The sequence below is a fragment of the Drosophila willistoni genome (genome assembly GCF_018902025.1).
Source record: "Drosophila willistoni isolate 14030-0811.24 chromosome XL unlocalized genomic scaffold, UCI_dwil_1.1 Seg141, whole genome shotgun sequence".
Lineage (NCBI taxonomy): Eukaryota > Metazoa > Arthropoda > Insecta > Diptera > Drosophilidae > Drosophila > Drosophila willistoni.
The window spans coordinates 8,783,439-8,799,731 of record NW_025814052.1 but is presented as its reverse complement, the minus strand read 5'-3'; the positions used below and the strand labels follow the sequence as shown (position 1 = coordinate 8,799,731).

General features: G+C 37.4%; 2 protein-coding genes across 2 annotated transcripts; both read left to right on the top strand.

Moving 5' to 3' along the window:
* The first annotated feature begins 710 nt into the window (after window positions 1-710).
* Window positions 711-13,118, top strand: LOC6648726 (cholecystokinin receptor type A). The gene is made up of 5 exons (XM_023179419.2): window positions 711-1,372; window positions 10,619-10,819; window positions 10,939-11,205; window positions 11,298-11,541; window positions 12,621-13,118. The coding sequence occupies exons 1-5, from the start codon at window positions 769-771 to the stop codon at window positions 13,099-13,101; spliced, it is 1,797 nt and encodes a 598-aa protein (XP_023035187.1). The 5' UTR covers window positions 711-768; the 3' UTR covers window positions 13,102-13,118.
* A 1,124-nt stretch (window positions 13,119-14,242) lies between these two features.
* On the top strand, window positions 14,243-14,933 carry LOC6648616 (mitochondrial fission 1 protein). The gene has a single exon (XM_002071791.4). The coding sequence runs from the start codon at window positions 14,335-14,337 to the stop codon at window positions 14,794-14,796; it is 462 nt and encodes a 153-aa protein (XP_002071827.2). The 5' UTR covers window positions 14,243-14,334; the 3' UTR covers window positions 14,797-14,933.
* Window positions 14,934-16,293: the final 1,360 nt, after the last annotated feature.

Genomic DNA, 16,293 nt, shown 5'->3' with positions numbered 1-16,293 from the left:
AGATACAATTTCACTTAGTGGTGCATGGTACAAAACCTTTCAATATATAAGGTATGCACCACCCAAGGCTGAAGGTTTGCGACTTAAACTCAATTTCTAAATATAGCTTACAAGAGTATAATAAAAGCATTGACCAAATACTGCGGTGATTTTTTCTCAGAATCTTTCCTTTTAAATAATTTAAGCAAGCTTAGTTGAGGTTTTTAGTCTCACTCAATTAGAATACATTTTTGGTTCTAAGAATAAGTAAACATTGTTTTTGGTTTTTCAAAAAAGCAAACTGAAGAAACTTGTACCTTTTGTTCTTTTTTTGCTTCATTCATAGAATAAGTAAGTACTATTTGGCAACAATTTGTTGCTGGCAACATGTTCGCATGGTGAGTTTCTGTACAATGTTGCTGGCCCCACAATATTCACAGAAAGATGCGTCAACAGCAGCCAAACGCCAAACAAAAGGCTCGCCAGTTGGTAACGAGGCGTTACAAGTGACGGTCCTGCAAAACAGGACGGCGAACCGAAACGAAGCGCCAATCCTCGACAGTCGACCGTCGCCTCGTGTCGTGGTGACAAATCACTAAATCAAAAAACCAAGAAAAAAAAAACACAATTCAAATTCAAAACCGAATCCTGCGCGCCTGCGTAACAAAATTTGTGTCTTCTTTTTGTGATTTTGTTTTTTTTTTCAATTTGATTTTGAATTGGCAATAAAACAGAACAAAACTATTTTTGGTTGAACAAAATGTGTGATCGAAATTGATATATTTGATAATGAATCTCGAGGATAATGTTGCGGCCGACTATCAGGCCCTATTGGCCTATTTTGCAAATGCACCCAAAGCAGCCAGTCATATCGTATCGCTGACATTGAATGAGAGTTCAAGTTCAATGGCGAGTAACTTTAGTGCATATTTCAATAACACCTCCGCCTCGGGTTCCGGTTCCAGCTCTGGCTCTGGCATTTATGACGAGGCGGATGCGGAGGCGGCGTCGGCGTCGGCGGTGGATGGGGACCATGGTGAGGGTGTGGACATGGCGGCTAACAATTTCAATATGGCCACCAGTGAGCTGGCAGCAACAACTTTCGCACCAACATCCAGTACATCATCGTCAACGACCGCCACGGAAATGCCATTCTGGTTGATACCCAGCTACAGTGTTATTTTCATATTTGCCGTATTGGGCAATGTTCTGGTCATATCGACATTGGTGCAAAATCGTCGTATGCGTACCATAACAAATGTATTTCTCCTCAATTTGGCCATATCCGATGTGCTCTTGGGTGTCTTCTGCATGCCAGTCACTTTGGCTGGCACTCTGATGCGTCAGTTCATCTTTGGCGAATTCCTATGCAAACTCTTTCAATTTGCCCAGGGTAAGTGCACAACAGAAACACACAAAATCAAAAGTTAAGAATAAATTTTAATTGCTTTTTCCGTGAGCCTTAATACTTTTGCTTTGAATAAAATGAGACAATAATTTCAAGAGAGTTTGTCTAATAATCAAATCAATCAATATCAAGTAAAACTAGTTGGGTAAACGTTAGCAAAGTTTTAAAGCCATTACAATTTTAATAGAATTTGGTCATTGTCTATTATCATTATTGCCCAATTGTAGAAAGTAACTGTACTTTCACCTGTATTCATTTGCCATCTTAGATTTAGATGGCGTTTTCCCCCGAACCTCCATCAACTGTCACTGAAATGCTCACCCTCACGAAACCCAAAAAAGCTTTAACTTGATTTGTCTGCGACAGCACTTAAACGTTTAACCCAACCTCCGCCTTCCTTTACCCACTGTCGCCTTCTAATCTAACCTAATTATAATGTTGAGCTTGGTCCTAAAACTTACCCATGGGTTCTATTCCAGGCCATCGTTCTCCTCTGTTCAACATTTTTTGTGAGCCATTCTGTATTTTTCCTTCTTTTTTTTTTTTTTGCCTTGTGAAAGGTAAATAGAAATGGGTAAAAGGCTGGCAATGGTAAGGTGAGGTGGGAGGAGAGGCGAGGTGAGGTGAGGTGTGATGAGGTTAGGTAAGGGAGTGAACTACTTTTGCCTTCAATTAGCTAAAATTACAAATACATAAGCAATATATGTGAACACATTTGTATTTATGTGTGTGTCTTTTTGTATTCATGTCTATTTAGGTGTTTGTGTGTGTGTGTGTGTGTTTGGCATGAGTTTTTGGGTTGAAGAAGCATTAACATAACTTTTTATGATAATCATCGTCAGCATGTGGATCGTTTTATTGACTACGACCTAGGCCATAGAAGTTCACTTTGAATGACAGTTAACGTTATGTCAATAAAAACTTAATGTCACTTAGTTTACTTATATTCCTAGATTATCCATTCATGATTATTCAATGGGACACCAGACGTTACGGTATCTCGGAGAATGAATATAAACTGGTTTTAGTTTATTATGTGAATTCCGAGTAAAAAATACTCATTGCCCAAAAAAGTATGCTATGGAAAATGTTGACGTTTTATAGCGAAATCCTTCTCCGAACCTTAAATCATTGACAAATGGTATTTGCTCACTTTTGAAGTCAATTTTTCGGTGTTTTTCTTGCATTTGTTTTCTTTTTCATTCTTTTTCGTCTTCTGTTTTGCGTCAGACGCAAATTAAAATTCAAATATTTTGTGATTTTATTGCACGAAGAGCTTGTTGAAACACAATGGAATGTGTGTGGAATGGCTATAACATAACTTCAAATCAAACACTTGTCCGAGTTTGATACTATTAAAAAGACATTTGCCCAATGTCCTTGCGAGTCCTTCTTGCCTGACTGAGTGCGTGTATGTGTGTGTGTTTGTGTGTGTGTGGCGTTTTCTGTTATGTATGAGAAAAGTCATTTAGCAGAGGGACAATTAGGGGGCCAGCTAGGGCTTAGTGGTTCGCTTATTGTTGCTTATGTTTATGGCGTAGGCGCATTAGCAAGACACACAACACACACACACACATATAGAGGGAGCCAAAATTGTATTTAAGGACTCGCAATAAGGATGAAAATACCCAGCCAGATTTAATCTACGTGGAAATTATGGCAACTTCTTCGTTTTCGGCCAGCTTATTTTCAATTTGTCATTGTTTTCTCTCTAATTTTCGTTTGTCGTGTTTTTTCCTTTTTTTGTGTATACGGATACATTAGCATGACAAAGAGAAAACAGGAAGAGGAGAAGATTCGTGAGCGTAATTTAAATGACTAGAAGATGGCGTTGCACACTTAGTTTCCTCCACCCACTGGATAAAATATTTTTGTTTTTTCTTCTATGGCAGCAACAAGCTGTGAATTAAATAACAATTTTAATGCCCAACAGGAATACAGGGCAAAAAACATGGGATAAGAACCAAGCCCAAGGTCTCGGGACATGGCTAACAACAGGGCTCGAGGGAGACGAGAGCCAGGGAAGCGGGGAAACAGTATATGAAACATGTAACAGACGCGTATAATTACAATTACATAACCACAGAAGGACAGAACACATCTGCTGCCAAACAATTTAGTTAGCTGAATTCAAATTAACTCGAAAGACCTCAGAGAGGCAGCAGAAATTCAGAAGAAAGGATAATGAGAATGAACTTTGGCCTTTAAGCGGGTTCAGAAAGTTATCCCTGGCAATTGTATGTCGTCTTAACAGATCATCGACAGATATTCCACAATTCACAAGAAGAATTAGGTTTATATGGTATTTCCTGTTATCGTTTTAATTATCGCTCAAAAGCCATTGAATAAAGTGATTAAGGTGAGTCAATGATCTGAATATTTCAGTGAATATTAACAAAAGTGTCAAGTGTCGAAGGACAAACTTATCGCTCGATAATATTTAATGATTTAGCTTACTGTTTTTTCGATTAAACTGTCATCAAAATTCGATTACTAACAACAGTTTCATTTTTGTGAATTAAATTTAATCCAACACTAAACTCAACAAGAACCATTTTAAAAGCAAAAAGAAGGAGAGCATAAAAATTACATCTACAAATGAAGCTGGCGTTGTCGCCAAGTTCTGTGCCTTCACTTTCATGGCACTAAAGCAACTTTAATATGAAGCAACATAAAAAAACAATTTCGATGTTGTTTGGACTCTGTGTTTTAAGAGCTGTTCTTGCTGTTGTCGTTGTTACTGTTGTTGCTGTTGTTGTTGTTGTTTTGTTGTTGTTGTAGTCCCCGGCGTTGCACAAAACATGTGTTAAACAAAAGTTCTTTATGACCACCATGGCACACCCAAAGAAGGAGGAAGTAGCCATGGCTTTGGGGTCTGGCAAAGTATGTGAAAATGCTAAATGTGTTTTTAACATCGCCTTAAATTCAGTTTATTTTTACAATGGCTTAAAGTCTAACCCATATGTATATGGGCAAAAGTTGGACGATTTGAGACGAGCTTGAGCACTTGAGCAAAATCATTATTAAAATTGGGAATCTAAAGTCATATTCAAAACTCGAAACCCACGAATGAATTTTATAGAATTTATAGATTCTCTTATCGATATATTATGATCTTGTGTGTTTCAATTTGATTACTATATAAAATCATTATCTACAGTTGCCCTAATCGTTTTTTCTATGTCAACGTGAACTACTTTTATCGCCTCATTAACTGTTGCATCAGTTGATTGTCCTGTGAGAAAGCAACAGTGAGTCTGCAGACTTTTTAGTGATTCAAGATTGTCCTTGAACTGTTTTTGTCCCATTGTGCAGGGTAGTTGTAGTTTCAGTGCATGGTATAGGGGAGACCAAAAAGGAAGATGGCAAACGGAAGATGGTGAACCATATGATATGTGCAAACTAAACGTTCAACGACGCCCACGTCCGCATACAACGCCTACGGCCAGGACTTGGTCATGGACCTCCTCCAGCTACTCCTGCTCTTCCTGCTGATGGATGGAAGGATTTTTGTTATTCCTTTTTTTTTGGTTGGGCATTTTTGCTTGTTGCCTTGTTGTTTACGTTTGCCAATTGTTGTTTTTATTGTCGTTCACTTCTCCACACATGGTGCGGCATGAGATGCTAGTGAGACGTGGCTCGGGTTGGGGGAGGGACAAAACATTGTGGGTTTCGGGGTTGTATAAACAAGGCCTTGGCAGGTTGCACAATTTGCTTAATGAGTTTTTGGCCAACGGCAACGGTGTTGGCACTGGGGCTCTAGCTTGAACTCTAAGTTCTCCAGCACAAAAACACACTTGCAATTTGCCATACAGGTAGACACTGTGGAGGTGGTCGGTCGATTATCTGTAGTGTTAGTTAGTGCTCTGGCCACTCCCAGAAATGGGACACTCTCATTATAATGCGGTGGTCACTTTCACACGTACTACCATCAGCTCAGCACATTAACCATAATCAAATATGCCGTTTGACTTAAATAGCCAAAGGATTAACAGCTGGTCAAGAAAATAAACACGACTCGAGTGAATTAATTAAGTTCAGTTGAGAGATCGAATAAAAAGACATGTGGGTAGATATTCTTGCCGTATCAGAAACTAAGTATTTTTAATATTAAACCACTTGCTCTGGGCTTTTCTTGTTTGGCAAATTTTCGGTAGGAGATTTTAGCCAAATGGCTGTAGGGCAACTGTGACACGAGCTAATCTCATAATTGGCTCTACGCAATATTGTATACATTATTCTTTCTCCTTAAAAGTAGCAACATTATAATCCGCCTACTTATAAAAAGCTTAACGAGATGAACGTAATTTTTCTTGTTTATTTATTTATTTATGTTTTCTTTTTTTGTGGTGAGCACCTTCCTACTTATTTTTGTACTTATGAAAGCTTTTAAGTTATTTAAAGTAGTGGTTAAAAGTTGGTAATGGGTTTTCTCTTAATTGGAATTCGATGAAATTTATTTGTTTCTCAGAAACTTTACTCTTGATTGAATTGGCTTGGGCATAGGCTACACATTGTGCAGGGTATTGTGAAATCGAGGACCAGAATTTCAACCTGCCAAAGTTTTTCATTTGAGCAACTAAAAAGTTTCAGTTGCTGTTTCAACTTTTGCCTCTTTGGGATTATTTTGTTTCTTTTTTTTTTTGTAATTTAAATTAAAACACAAATGCCATAAAAAAAAAATCAACATGAACCTGCTTAAGACATGTGTGTGTGTGTGTGTGTATGTATGTGTGTGTGTGTGTGCCTAGACTTTACCTAAAGCCAAGTTTACCAACTTAGTTTTAATCAACAAACAAAAAAAAAAAATTACATGAAGGAAAGGAACAACCAACAAACAATAAAGAAGTTTGAAGTAACTTTGTTTCAACTTTAAATAGAATTTTCGTTTGTTGTTTTTGTACGCACTTCTGATTTTGGTTTTATAAAATTTAATGCATTCATTGTGGCATTTAAATGCCATGGCTTTGAAATGGTTTTGAAATAAATTCGGAATGTATTTACGTCCCTTACCATCCCGCATCGACCCATTCCGTCTCGTCCCATCACGTCCCGTCATTCTCAAATTCTTTGGGTAAAAGTTTTTACAAAATTTGGAAATTGAATTAAAATCATTTGAAACTGAACAGAACATATCCGACAACAAACGAAACAACAATGAAAATTCAAATGAGCCAAAATAAAAAATAAAGTTAAACATGGGTGAAATAAATACATGTGTGTGTGTGTGTGTGTATACATGTGTATGCGTACACAGGGTGAGGCAACAGATAGATAGAAAACAAATTTACACAAATTAAGTTTAACAAATTTAAAAAGTATGCAATTGCAATGCCTTTAAGCTATAGTTTAATAAATTTATTGGGAGATTGTTACTATTATTTGCCTAAATACACGACTTTTTCATTTCCAGTGACTTAACGAGCTTCTCATAAGTTTGTTTATTAATCTTATCTTTAAATAGAAAACTGGGTCAAGCAAGTCCACCATTGTCTGACCCTAGCCTATACACAAATAGAAATACACAGCTAAACCACTAGCAAATCGTTATTACTATTTCAGTTCCACTTCCTTATTCTCATTTCCTTTTCCATCGTCTACAGTCTACAGTCCCAAAGGCCAACTTCTGGCAAGGAGTCCTGTCATCATTTGTAACATGTCACTCATCATCACTCTTATCGTCATCATCATCTCTGTTTCGTTGTATTTTATTTCTCGTTTTGCGAACACCAAAAAAAAAAATACCAATTCCCCAGCCAGAAGCTACAAATATGTGACTGGACCTGCCAACCGCCATTTGGTATGGGTCTCCGTCTCGATCCCTGTCCGTGTACGAAACCATGGGACTCACTTTGCCAGTAACTTTGCAGCTGTCCGGTTGTCAATCAAATTATTATACACATATACAAAAAGTTTATTGTACATTAGTTCCATATTTTTTCGCCATTTTTATATCAACTTAAAGGTTAAATAAAAAATAGATTAGTAACCAAGTCTTTTTTATTAAGTTTAAAATAACCAACAGGCAAATATTTGCCCTTTTCGTCAAAAAAAGTCAACTCTTTAATAATGTCATGGTTTCTCTTAATGTTGTCAGAAATTTAATGAACCATCAAAGCAAATTTGCTTTATTACGTGTTTTTATTATTTGCTATGATATAAGATCATGTGAGATTTTCACTTCCGTTATAATCATAATAATATTAATTTTATACTCTAGCTGGCACACCCTGCGTATACGCTTTTGTTTTTACCAGCGAGCACTTTCTACAAACAAAAAAAAGCCAAAGTGACTTTATTTTTATATGTTAATTGCCACTTTGTCGAGTAATTCTTTAATTACGCTAGTTGGTGATTTTGTTTTAAAAAACTTTTTTCAAAATAAATGAATGGCTATTTGCCTTGTTATTCAATTAGCTTTCTTGTTTTCGTCTATAAAAATTACACATACGCAATGGTAGGCTCGAAACAAATAATATTGGGGATAATAATAATGAAGACAGGAAATGGATATGTATCTCTCGATTTTAGCACCTGAACTTCAAATTGAGCCAAGCTTGGAACATTTGTGTACCTAAAGTTTGTTACGCTAACGCCATAACTACAAAGTTTAGGGAAGAAATGAATATGCTATGCCACCGAAATGTATGCTACATATTCTAGTTTTCCCCTAGACACAGCGACAGCTAAAGGTGTTGCATACATTTGAGCCCTTTGGTAAAATTGAAGTTGACGTTTTGATTGACATGGAATGTAAACCTTGTTTGAAGATGCTTTCAGTCAAGCGGACAATAAACAACATGAGCGTGTAAGTGTGCCAGTGCATGTTAGTGTGTGAGTGAGTGTGTGAGTGTTTTGTGCTTGTTGTATGCGTGTTGTTGTTAAACTTTAATACGCGGCAGTTAAACAGTTTGATGGATTTGCCTGCCGACTGCCAAAGTCATGACAACTAAATCATTTTAAAATACAAACACAATTTGTAAGAGTCTTAGTTTGTCTGTGTGTGTGTGTGTGTGTGTGTGTGTATGTAATTCAATCGTCAAATGCAAAAACTGACAGCAAATAAGTCGGCAGTGAACACAAATTCAATTTCTTGATTTTTTTTTTTGCCGTTGCTTGGCTCCTTGATTGAATTTGATTTGTACCAGAAAAAAAGCAAAGAAAAGGCAAAGAGAAAAAATATATAAATAGGATGAGAGGCAACGCCTTTAAGAGGCAACGGCTATGGAACGTGTTAAGCATATTACGTATACGACATGCAGACCCGCAGCAAAATACAAAAACACACACTTACCACACTCACCAAACTGTGTGACAGGCTTTCCTGGCAAGGGCCAGAGGGATGGGCGGGGGGAGGAACGGGCGGAAATTTATAAGCGTCAGTTGGGCGATAAAATTTGATTGCCGGCAAATAAATGGAGGCGTAGACCACAAAAAATTTGTTTTTCTTAACACGAACAAGCAGAAGAGTGCTTAGGATTGGGTTGCGTTCGCATTTCCGTAACGAAGGAATGGGTCAGTCAGCCAGATGACATATGGCCGAAATGTTTGTGCGTGTTCCCATACATATTCCCCTCATTTACCTCCTTCCTTCTGTCTTTGCTCCTCCTCCTCCTTGGCCTAATCCAACACTCCATCCCCAGATGTATAAGTTATAAAGACGAAAGCTTGCCGTTTCGGTTTTTGACTGTGATTACAACTTTAAGTGGCTCAACAAAACCCAAAAAAAAGGACAAAAATATCGAGATGAAAAGGAAGAACTGGATAAAATTGCGTCATAAGGCTGATTTACATTTTCCCAAACGCTTTTCATTGATTGCCTTTACACAAGCATACATACATCTGTACATATCTACATACATATGAATGTATGTAAATACACATTTCGTTCAAAGATATATGCCATTTTGTGTTTTTAAATCAAACACGCTGGCTGGCTACAAAGTAATCAGGAAATTCATTAATTTTATGCAACACCAAACTGAAAGTGCAAGAAATGTGGACGTAGATGACGTTATGGAAACGATGAAATACCCTTTCAAATGACACTATAAAAGGAAAACTATGAAATTTCATTTTAATTCATAGTAACTAAACCAAGATATCGTATACAATCAATTTTCAGGTTTTTGAAACTCGTTTAGCATTCATTAATAACATTTATTTGTCATTTATAACAAATAAATGATCCTATAAAAAATGACTTCAATAGGATAGAAATCACATTCTAGAGCTTAAATAGAATCGACCACTAATCGAGAATATATTTGATTGCATTCCCTGCACTTCATAAATTGCACATATTTTATAATATCCTCTGCATTGGTCTAATAATCTTAAAATAAATTACAATTTTAATTATTTAAAAATTACAAAATACAACAAAAAGTCCTTTTACTAAATTGAACTATTTGCAAATAGTGACTTGTTGTGGAAATTGTTGGCTATGTTGACTATGAAGCCAATAGTTAATATTAATTGTAAACGCAATTAATAAATAATTAGTTGGCCCAATATTAAATGGCAGCGATACATACATACATACATTCATACATGTCCGCCCCTCCCCGCTCATTTTACTACCTGTACTATCACAAATTGTTAAACTTAATTGCATCTAGAAATAAATTGTGTAAATGTTCTCCCTATGGGATGGCAAACAGGCGAGGCGATAGCATTTTTTAATATGCAAATTTTATAATTAAAATGTAACTGGAGCAAAAGGGGCTAACACAAAAAAAAAAAATGTGCAATAAGAATGAAAAAAATCCTGAACATTATATTAGCCCTGGGCTCGTTTTTTTTTATTGGAGTCCCCATTAAATTGTCATTAGCAGAAAATACAAAATACACAGCCATCAGTTGACTATAGCTATAGTTGACTATCGGCAAACTATAGCTTCACTTAAACTATAGCTATATTACATTTTGTACTTACAAAAAAATTTGGTGAGTTTTTTGTTTTAGTAATTTTTAGCCGTTTCGAGGGTTATACCCCTGCGCGTACTTCCATGGTACAGGGTATTAACTGTTTAAGAACAAGCATAACGAGCAATTTTCACTAATGAATGTGTCTTAATTAGAACAAGACTTTACTTTACTAGCAACCTAACGAGGACGCACTGCATATATACATATTTAATATTTATGAATGAAAAGCATGTATTATTAATATGATTTATGTTTATTTGCCATCTTGACCCACTTACTTCTTCTTTTGCCTGCTTACAGCTGCCTCGGTGGCCGTCTCTTCATGGACATTGGTTGCCATATCATGTGAACGCTATTATGCCATCTGCCATCCGTTGCGTTCTCGTTCTTGGCAGACAATAAGTCACGCCTACAAGATAATCGGATTTATTTGGCTTGGAGGCATTTTGTGTATGACACCGATAGCCGTATTCAGTCAATTGATACCAACCAGTCGGCCAGGTAAGTGTTAGCACAGAAAAGAACAAGTAGCTGAAACTAGGAATGACAGTTATGGTCATCAATCGAAGATGATCGTGATCTTATTTTACTAACTGTTTAATTAACTTTTTTGGTGACAGGTTATTGCAAATGCCGTGAAATCTGGCCAGATCAAGGTTATGAGAGGTTGTATAATATACTATTGGATTTTTTGTTATTGGTATTACCTTTGCTGGTGCTATGTGTGGCCTATATACTCATCACGCGCACCCTGTATGTGGGCATGGGCAAAGACGCGGTCAGCAGGGTTGTGCAACAGGCATCTGGCGGTGGAATGGATATGGGAGCAACACCTGGCAGCAGCAACAATTGCATCTTGGTACTCACAGCGGCCACAGATTACAATGGTAAGGGAGGTTGTGGTTTTTCTTTTGTATAAATTAAACTGAAATAAACACAAACATACACACACACACACACACGCAAATATGTATGCTAGAGGGAAATAGTACTAACAACAATAATGGTGGAGGAGCTAATACTGCAACAGCAACAACGACTCTAACAACGATAACCACAGCAACAGCAGGAACAGCGGCAACAACGACATCGACAACCGCAGCAGCAGCACCAACAACATCATCAGCAGCAGCAACAACAACAACAACAACAACAACAACAACTGTGACCCTGGCAAAGACAGCTTCCCCCAGTTTACGTATGCACGATGCAGCACTTCGAAGGTATATATTCCTGCATCCCACATTGGGACAGATTAATTGTTTTGCTATAGGATCACGGTTCTATTCCGACGCGCTGAAAACTATGAAATGTTGCCATTTTTTAGGCTGCAATTTTCATTGCGACTCAAAACTTTTTGCAAACAAATGATAACAATATAAAAAAGCATATTTAAAAATGTTAGTTTAGACATCAATTCAATTTATTATTGAATAAATTGCCCTTTCCTTGCTATTTTTATTGTTTTACACATCAAGCAAGATGAAATTTCTTATCTAAAACTTGGCCTAAATACAAAATATGAAGAGAATGGCCAAAATTAGGTTTAAAGTGTTAAGTCCCAGTCTAAAGCAAAGATTTACGTAACTTCTTTTTGGCTAAAGTTAACAAAAGTCATTTTTTTACTTCTGTAAAATATGGCAACTTTGCCCCTTAAAGTATGTCCCGAAATGTATACAGTTTTACAACAATTTAATAGTTTTTTGCATGCCCTATAGTATGTATAATAAGCAATGTTTGCCTTGAGGATTTTTAAAGTTGCCTACATTTCTTCTCATTCTTCTCATTTTGATTCAAATCTTTTTAATTTCAATATATTTGACACACATTCCCTTAATTTTCCAGTTTTTCGACACATCGAAGTTGACTAAGTTTACAGACAATTTAGACAAAACATGTGACTTTGTAAGCACGTGAAAAATACACTAAAATTAAAAATAATTATTGAATCCCTGTTGCCAATTAAGTTATTGAATTAAGTTCTCAATATATCCACTTTATGCCCAATGTGCATTGTAATAAAGTAAATTACCTCGCAAGAAGAACGATCCAAAAACATTTGGCATTTAGTTTAATACAGTTTCCAAAATAAAAATGGCAGCCTAAACGCATGCAACACAATTGTAGAAAGCACAAAGAAGTTCCGAAGCAATTTTAAGCGATGACTGTTTCAGATAACTTAAGTTGCAGTGATCTAATTAATAAGTTGGCAAGGTCTTCTGCAATGCTTTTCTAATAACTTGTTCTTTACAATCATTTCTGTGTTTTTTGTTTTTTTTTTTTTTTACTACCCATATTGTAGATCGAACGAGGCCAAAACACTAGAGAGCAAGAAACGTGTTGTCAAGATGCTATTCGTGCTGGTGCTTGAGTTTTTCATTTGCTGGACGCCTCTTTATGTAATCAATACGCTGAGCATGTTTATTGGCCAATCGCTGTACGAATATATCGACTACACATCGATTGGCTATATGCAGCTGCTGGCTTACTCATCGAGCTGTTGCAATCCCATAACATATTGCTTCATGAATGCCAGTTTTCGTCGAGCTTTTGTGGATACATTCAAGGGTATACCTTGGCATCGCAGCAATGGCGGAGCCACCGGTCTGGCTGGCGGCCATTCGGCCAGTCAAGTGGTGATGGGCGGCCAAATCAATCAACCCAATATAGCCATAGGCATGGGTTCGTCGTCATCATGGCGGAATCGATCCCGTCATGAGCAGCAACTGCTTAACTCGGTGGTGCATACAAATAGTGGTGCAGTCGATAGCCCTCGGCTGTGAGTGGATAGGAGAATGAAAACGAAAAGAATTGAAAATTGTTTTTCTGTAAATATTGTATTTTAAAATCAATTTTTTTTTGTCTTCGCATTTTTTTTTTTAGCTAACAATAATGTATTTAATGTATTTCAATTGAAAAACCAAAGGTTCCAATCAAATAAATGCAAACTGCAATAAAAATGGCAAGAATACTTTGAGTGATCCGGTTCCATTGTCACCCATGAAATATATTGAAACAGTTTTGTCTCCTCTTTTATGGATTTCAACTATATAGTTATTTAGTAACTGGGAAACTTGATTCAAATTAAATAAGATACATTTTGGTTGAATTTTTCATATTTCATTTGCATTTGTCTTACAAGCGGCATTAAAGAATATAGCCAACGTCCTACTGTAAAGCAATTATAAGCCAGTACAAACAGAATTTTTTCGGTCAATGGGGAGGACATCGACCCAGGGAGGTGTCAGAGGAGCTGGAGGTACCAAATAGAAGAAGGACTGGCCAAAGCAACCAAGCCAAAAGCACTCCTACTTAAAAATAATCATCTGTGACAGAGTTCCAGTCCTTTGGTAGCTGTTGAATTGTAATTGTCGCCACAGTTTGCTACTTGACAAGGCGACGAACCGAAGGCAACTAACGACCCCAAAAGTCCGAAGTCTCTCCACAAACCCCAACCCCAAATGCTAGTCTCAGTCCCAGTCCCAGTTCCAATACCAATCCCAAACACCAGACACCAAGAACCATAGAGAGACCGAGACCGAGAGCAAAACCATAAGCGGCTCGGGCCGGAAGGCTGCTATTGGTTGCTGCCTCTGCTACTGCTGCCATGAGCTTGCAATTAAAACGTTCACTTGGACTGCATAAATTAAAAATAAAAGTGTTGAGGGGCTTCTGAGATGGCAAGTAACTGGAGCGAGGTAAGCACTCAGTACTGGACATTCGCTTGGTTGCCCAGAGGTGGGTAGGTCATTTCGAGCTCAGTTGGTTGAAAGGTTCAACACTTTCTAGTAAGTAAAACCTTCAAGTGCCGCCAAAGTCAGGGGTGTTTACAAAAGGATTAATAACCTAAAAGGGAAAAACTCTCGAACTTTAATATTTTTACAATCTCCTTTGCATTGCTAGTTCTGCTTGATTTGAATATTTACTATTGCTTGTTTTATTTGTCAACCGTTTTGTTGTCAAGAAATTTTTTGTTTGGGATTTTTGCTACACATCAGAAAAATTACTAAAAGCTAATGGAAGTAGAAATGGAAGAACTTCTAGAAGAAGTGGTACCCTCCGAAGATCTTCAGAGATTTGAACGCAAATATCATCGTGAACTCGAATCAGATGGCTGGATACGCATTGAGACGAAATTTGAGTATGCCTTCTGTTTGGTCCGCAGTCGCTATACGAACGATGTGAAACGTGGCCTGATGTTATTTGAGAATTTGGCCCACGAGCATCCAGATGGTCGGCGAGATTACATTTATCATCTGGCCTTTGGTAATGCCCGACTCAAGAACTACACAGAAGGTTTAAAATATTGCCGAGCATTCCTGGAAATCGAAAGCAATCATCAAATGAATTTACTAGAGGCATACATGAGAAAGCAGAGCGATCGTGAGATTGTCAAGGCCATGGCATTGGCTGGAGGAACAGTTCTATTCATGGCCTTAGGGCTACTGGGAATGGGCTTGGCTATGGTCAGAAAATGATGTTCCTTCCAGCTCGTCCTGATTCCCACCTACCCGTCCAGCCCCATCCAGCCAAGTTTTATCCTTATTTTTTTTTGCTGCCACTTGTGCTTGTGCCGAAAAATCGTTAGTTAATAAAAATGATAATGGTATGCAGAAAACGGGGGGCATCGCCTTCAATTTAAGAAGTCAATTGACATACGTGGTACCTGCTAACCGCCGTCATCAGCACACTTGCACAATCTCATCATCATTTCCATCATAATAATTCCAATGAAAAATTTGTCAAGAACACGCCCACCCCATCCAGCCCAATTTCCCTGCACACCTTTCATCTTACATCTCCCTTGTCACGTTGCTTGTAAAAACTTGGACAAAGTAGCTGTAATTTATTTTATTCATGCATATATAGTATAAGTTTTGCTTTGGCAAGAGGCAAAAGTATGCATTAAAGCAAAAGCAAAAATTCGCAAGAAACGCAAGCAACGACCCCTCAAAGAGCTGACTCCACCTAACCATGGTCCTTTGCTAGCTAGTTTGCGGAAGATATATGGCCCTAAACGAGCTGTTGTCAGTCAGTAGTAGTATGCCGCATAGAATCTGCCTTTGTGCTTTAAGTAATTTAATTTATGACGAAACACAAACACATACACACACACACACAACGCAGGAAAGAAAAGAAAACTGAACCAAATGGAGGATACAGGCATTGGGTATAATCAAAACGAAAAAGGTATGTTTCCTTCTGACAAAAAAGGAGGCCACGAAAACACATACATATGTATGTTGTATGTAGATATGTGTAAGGAGCCGCGAGTGATGCTCAAGAAATATATATCTTATTGTTAGTATAAAGTGGAAGGTGGTTCGATTGGACAAAGAACAAAGAATATTGTTGCAAATCGGGAACATAGCACAAGTCAATTAGGCAGAGAGTTCAAAATCATTTACCAACACTGATAAATCTGACAGTGTTTATTAGATCAGTTAGCAAATGCTTTAAATTATTCAAGAAATCACTTGGACTTTGACTGTCTGCTAGACAAAACTTAACAATTCGATTTTATTTTACGAGTCTCTTTTTTAACATGACATACTTTGACGGCGCACACACACACACACACACACACACACAGACACACAACAAACCCCTTTTTGGTGGCGTTTTTGTCATGGCCTTGACAGAGAAAAACATTTTGAAGCTCAAAATGAAGAGGGAGATGCTTAAACTACTAATACTATGGCTTTTCATTGGCGCTTTCTGCAACGTGGGCAAAAAGACAAAAGAAAAAACACGAGCAACAGTAAAGAAAACGTAAAAGATGAGAAAGTAGTGAAAAAGGAGAAGGCCAAAAAAAAAAATAAAATACTGCTGAACAAGTAAAAGTAGCTTCATGACCATATCAGAAGTTATTTGCATGAGCTGAGCAGAACAAAAGACTGAGAACGGAAATGCTAGTATAGAGTATACTCCACCTCAAACCGACTTTTACCTCCTCTTCATGTGAGCATGGCGTC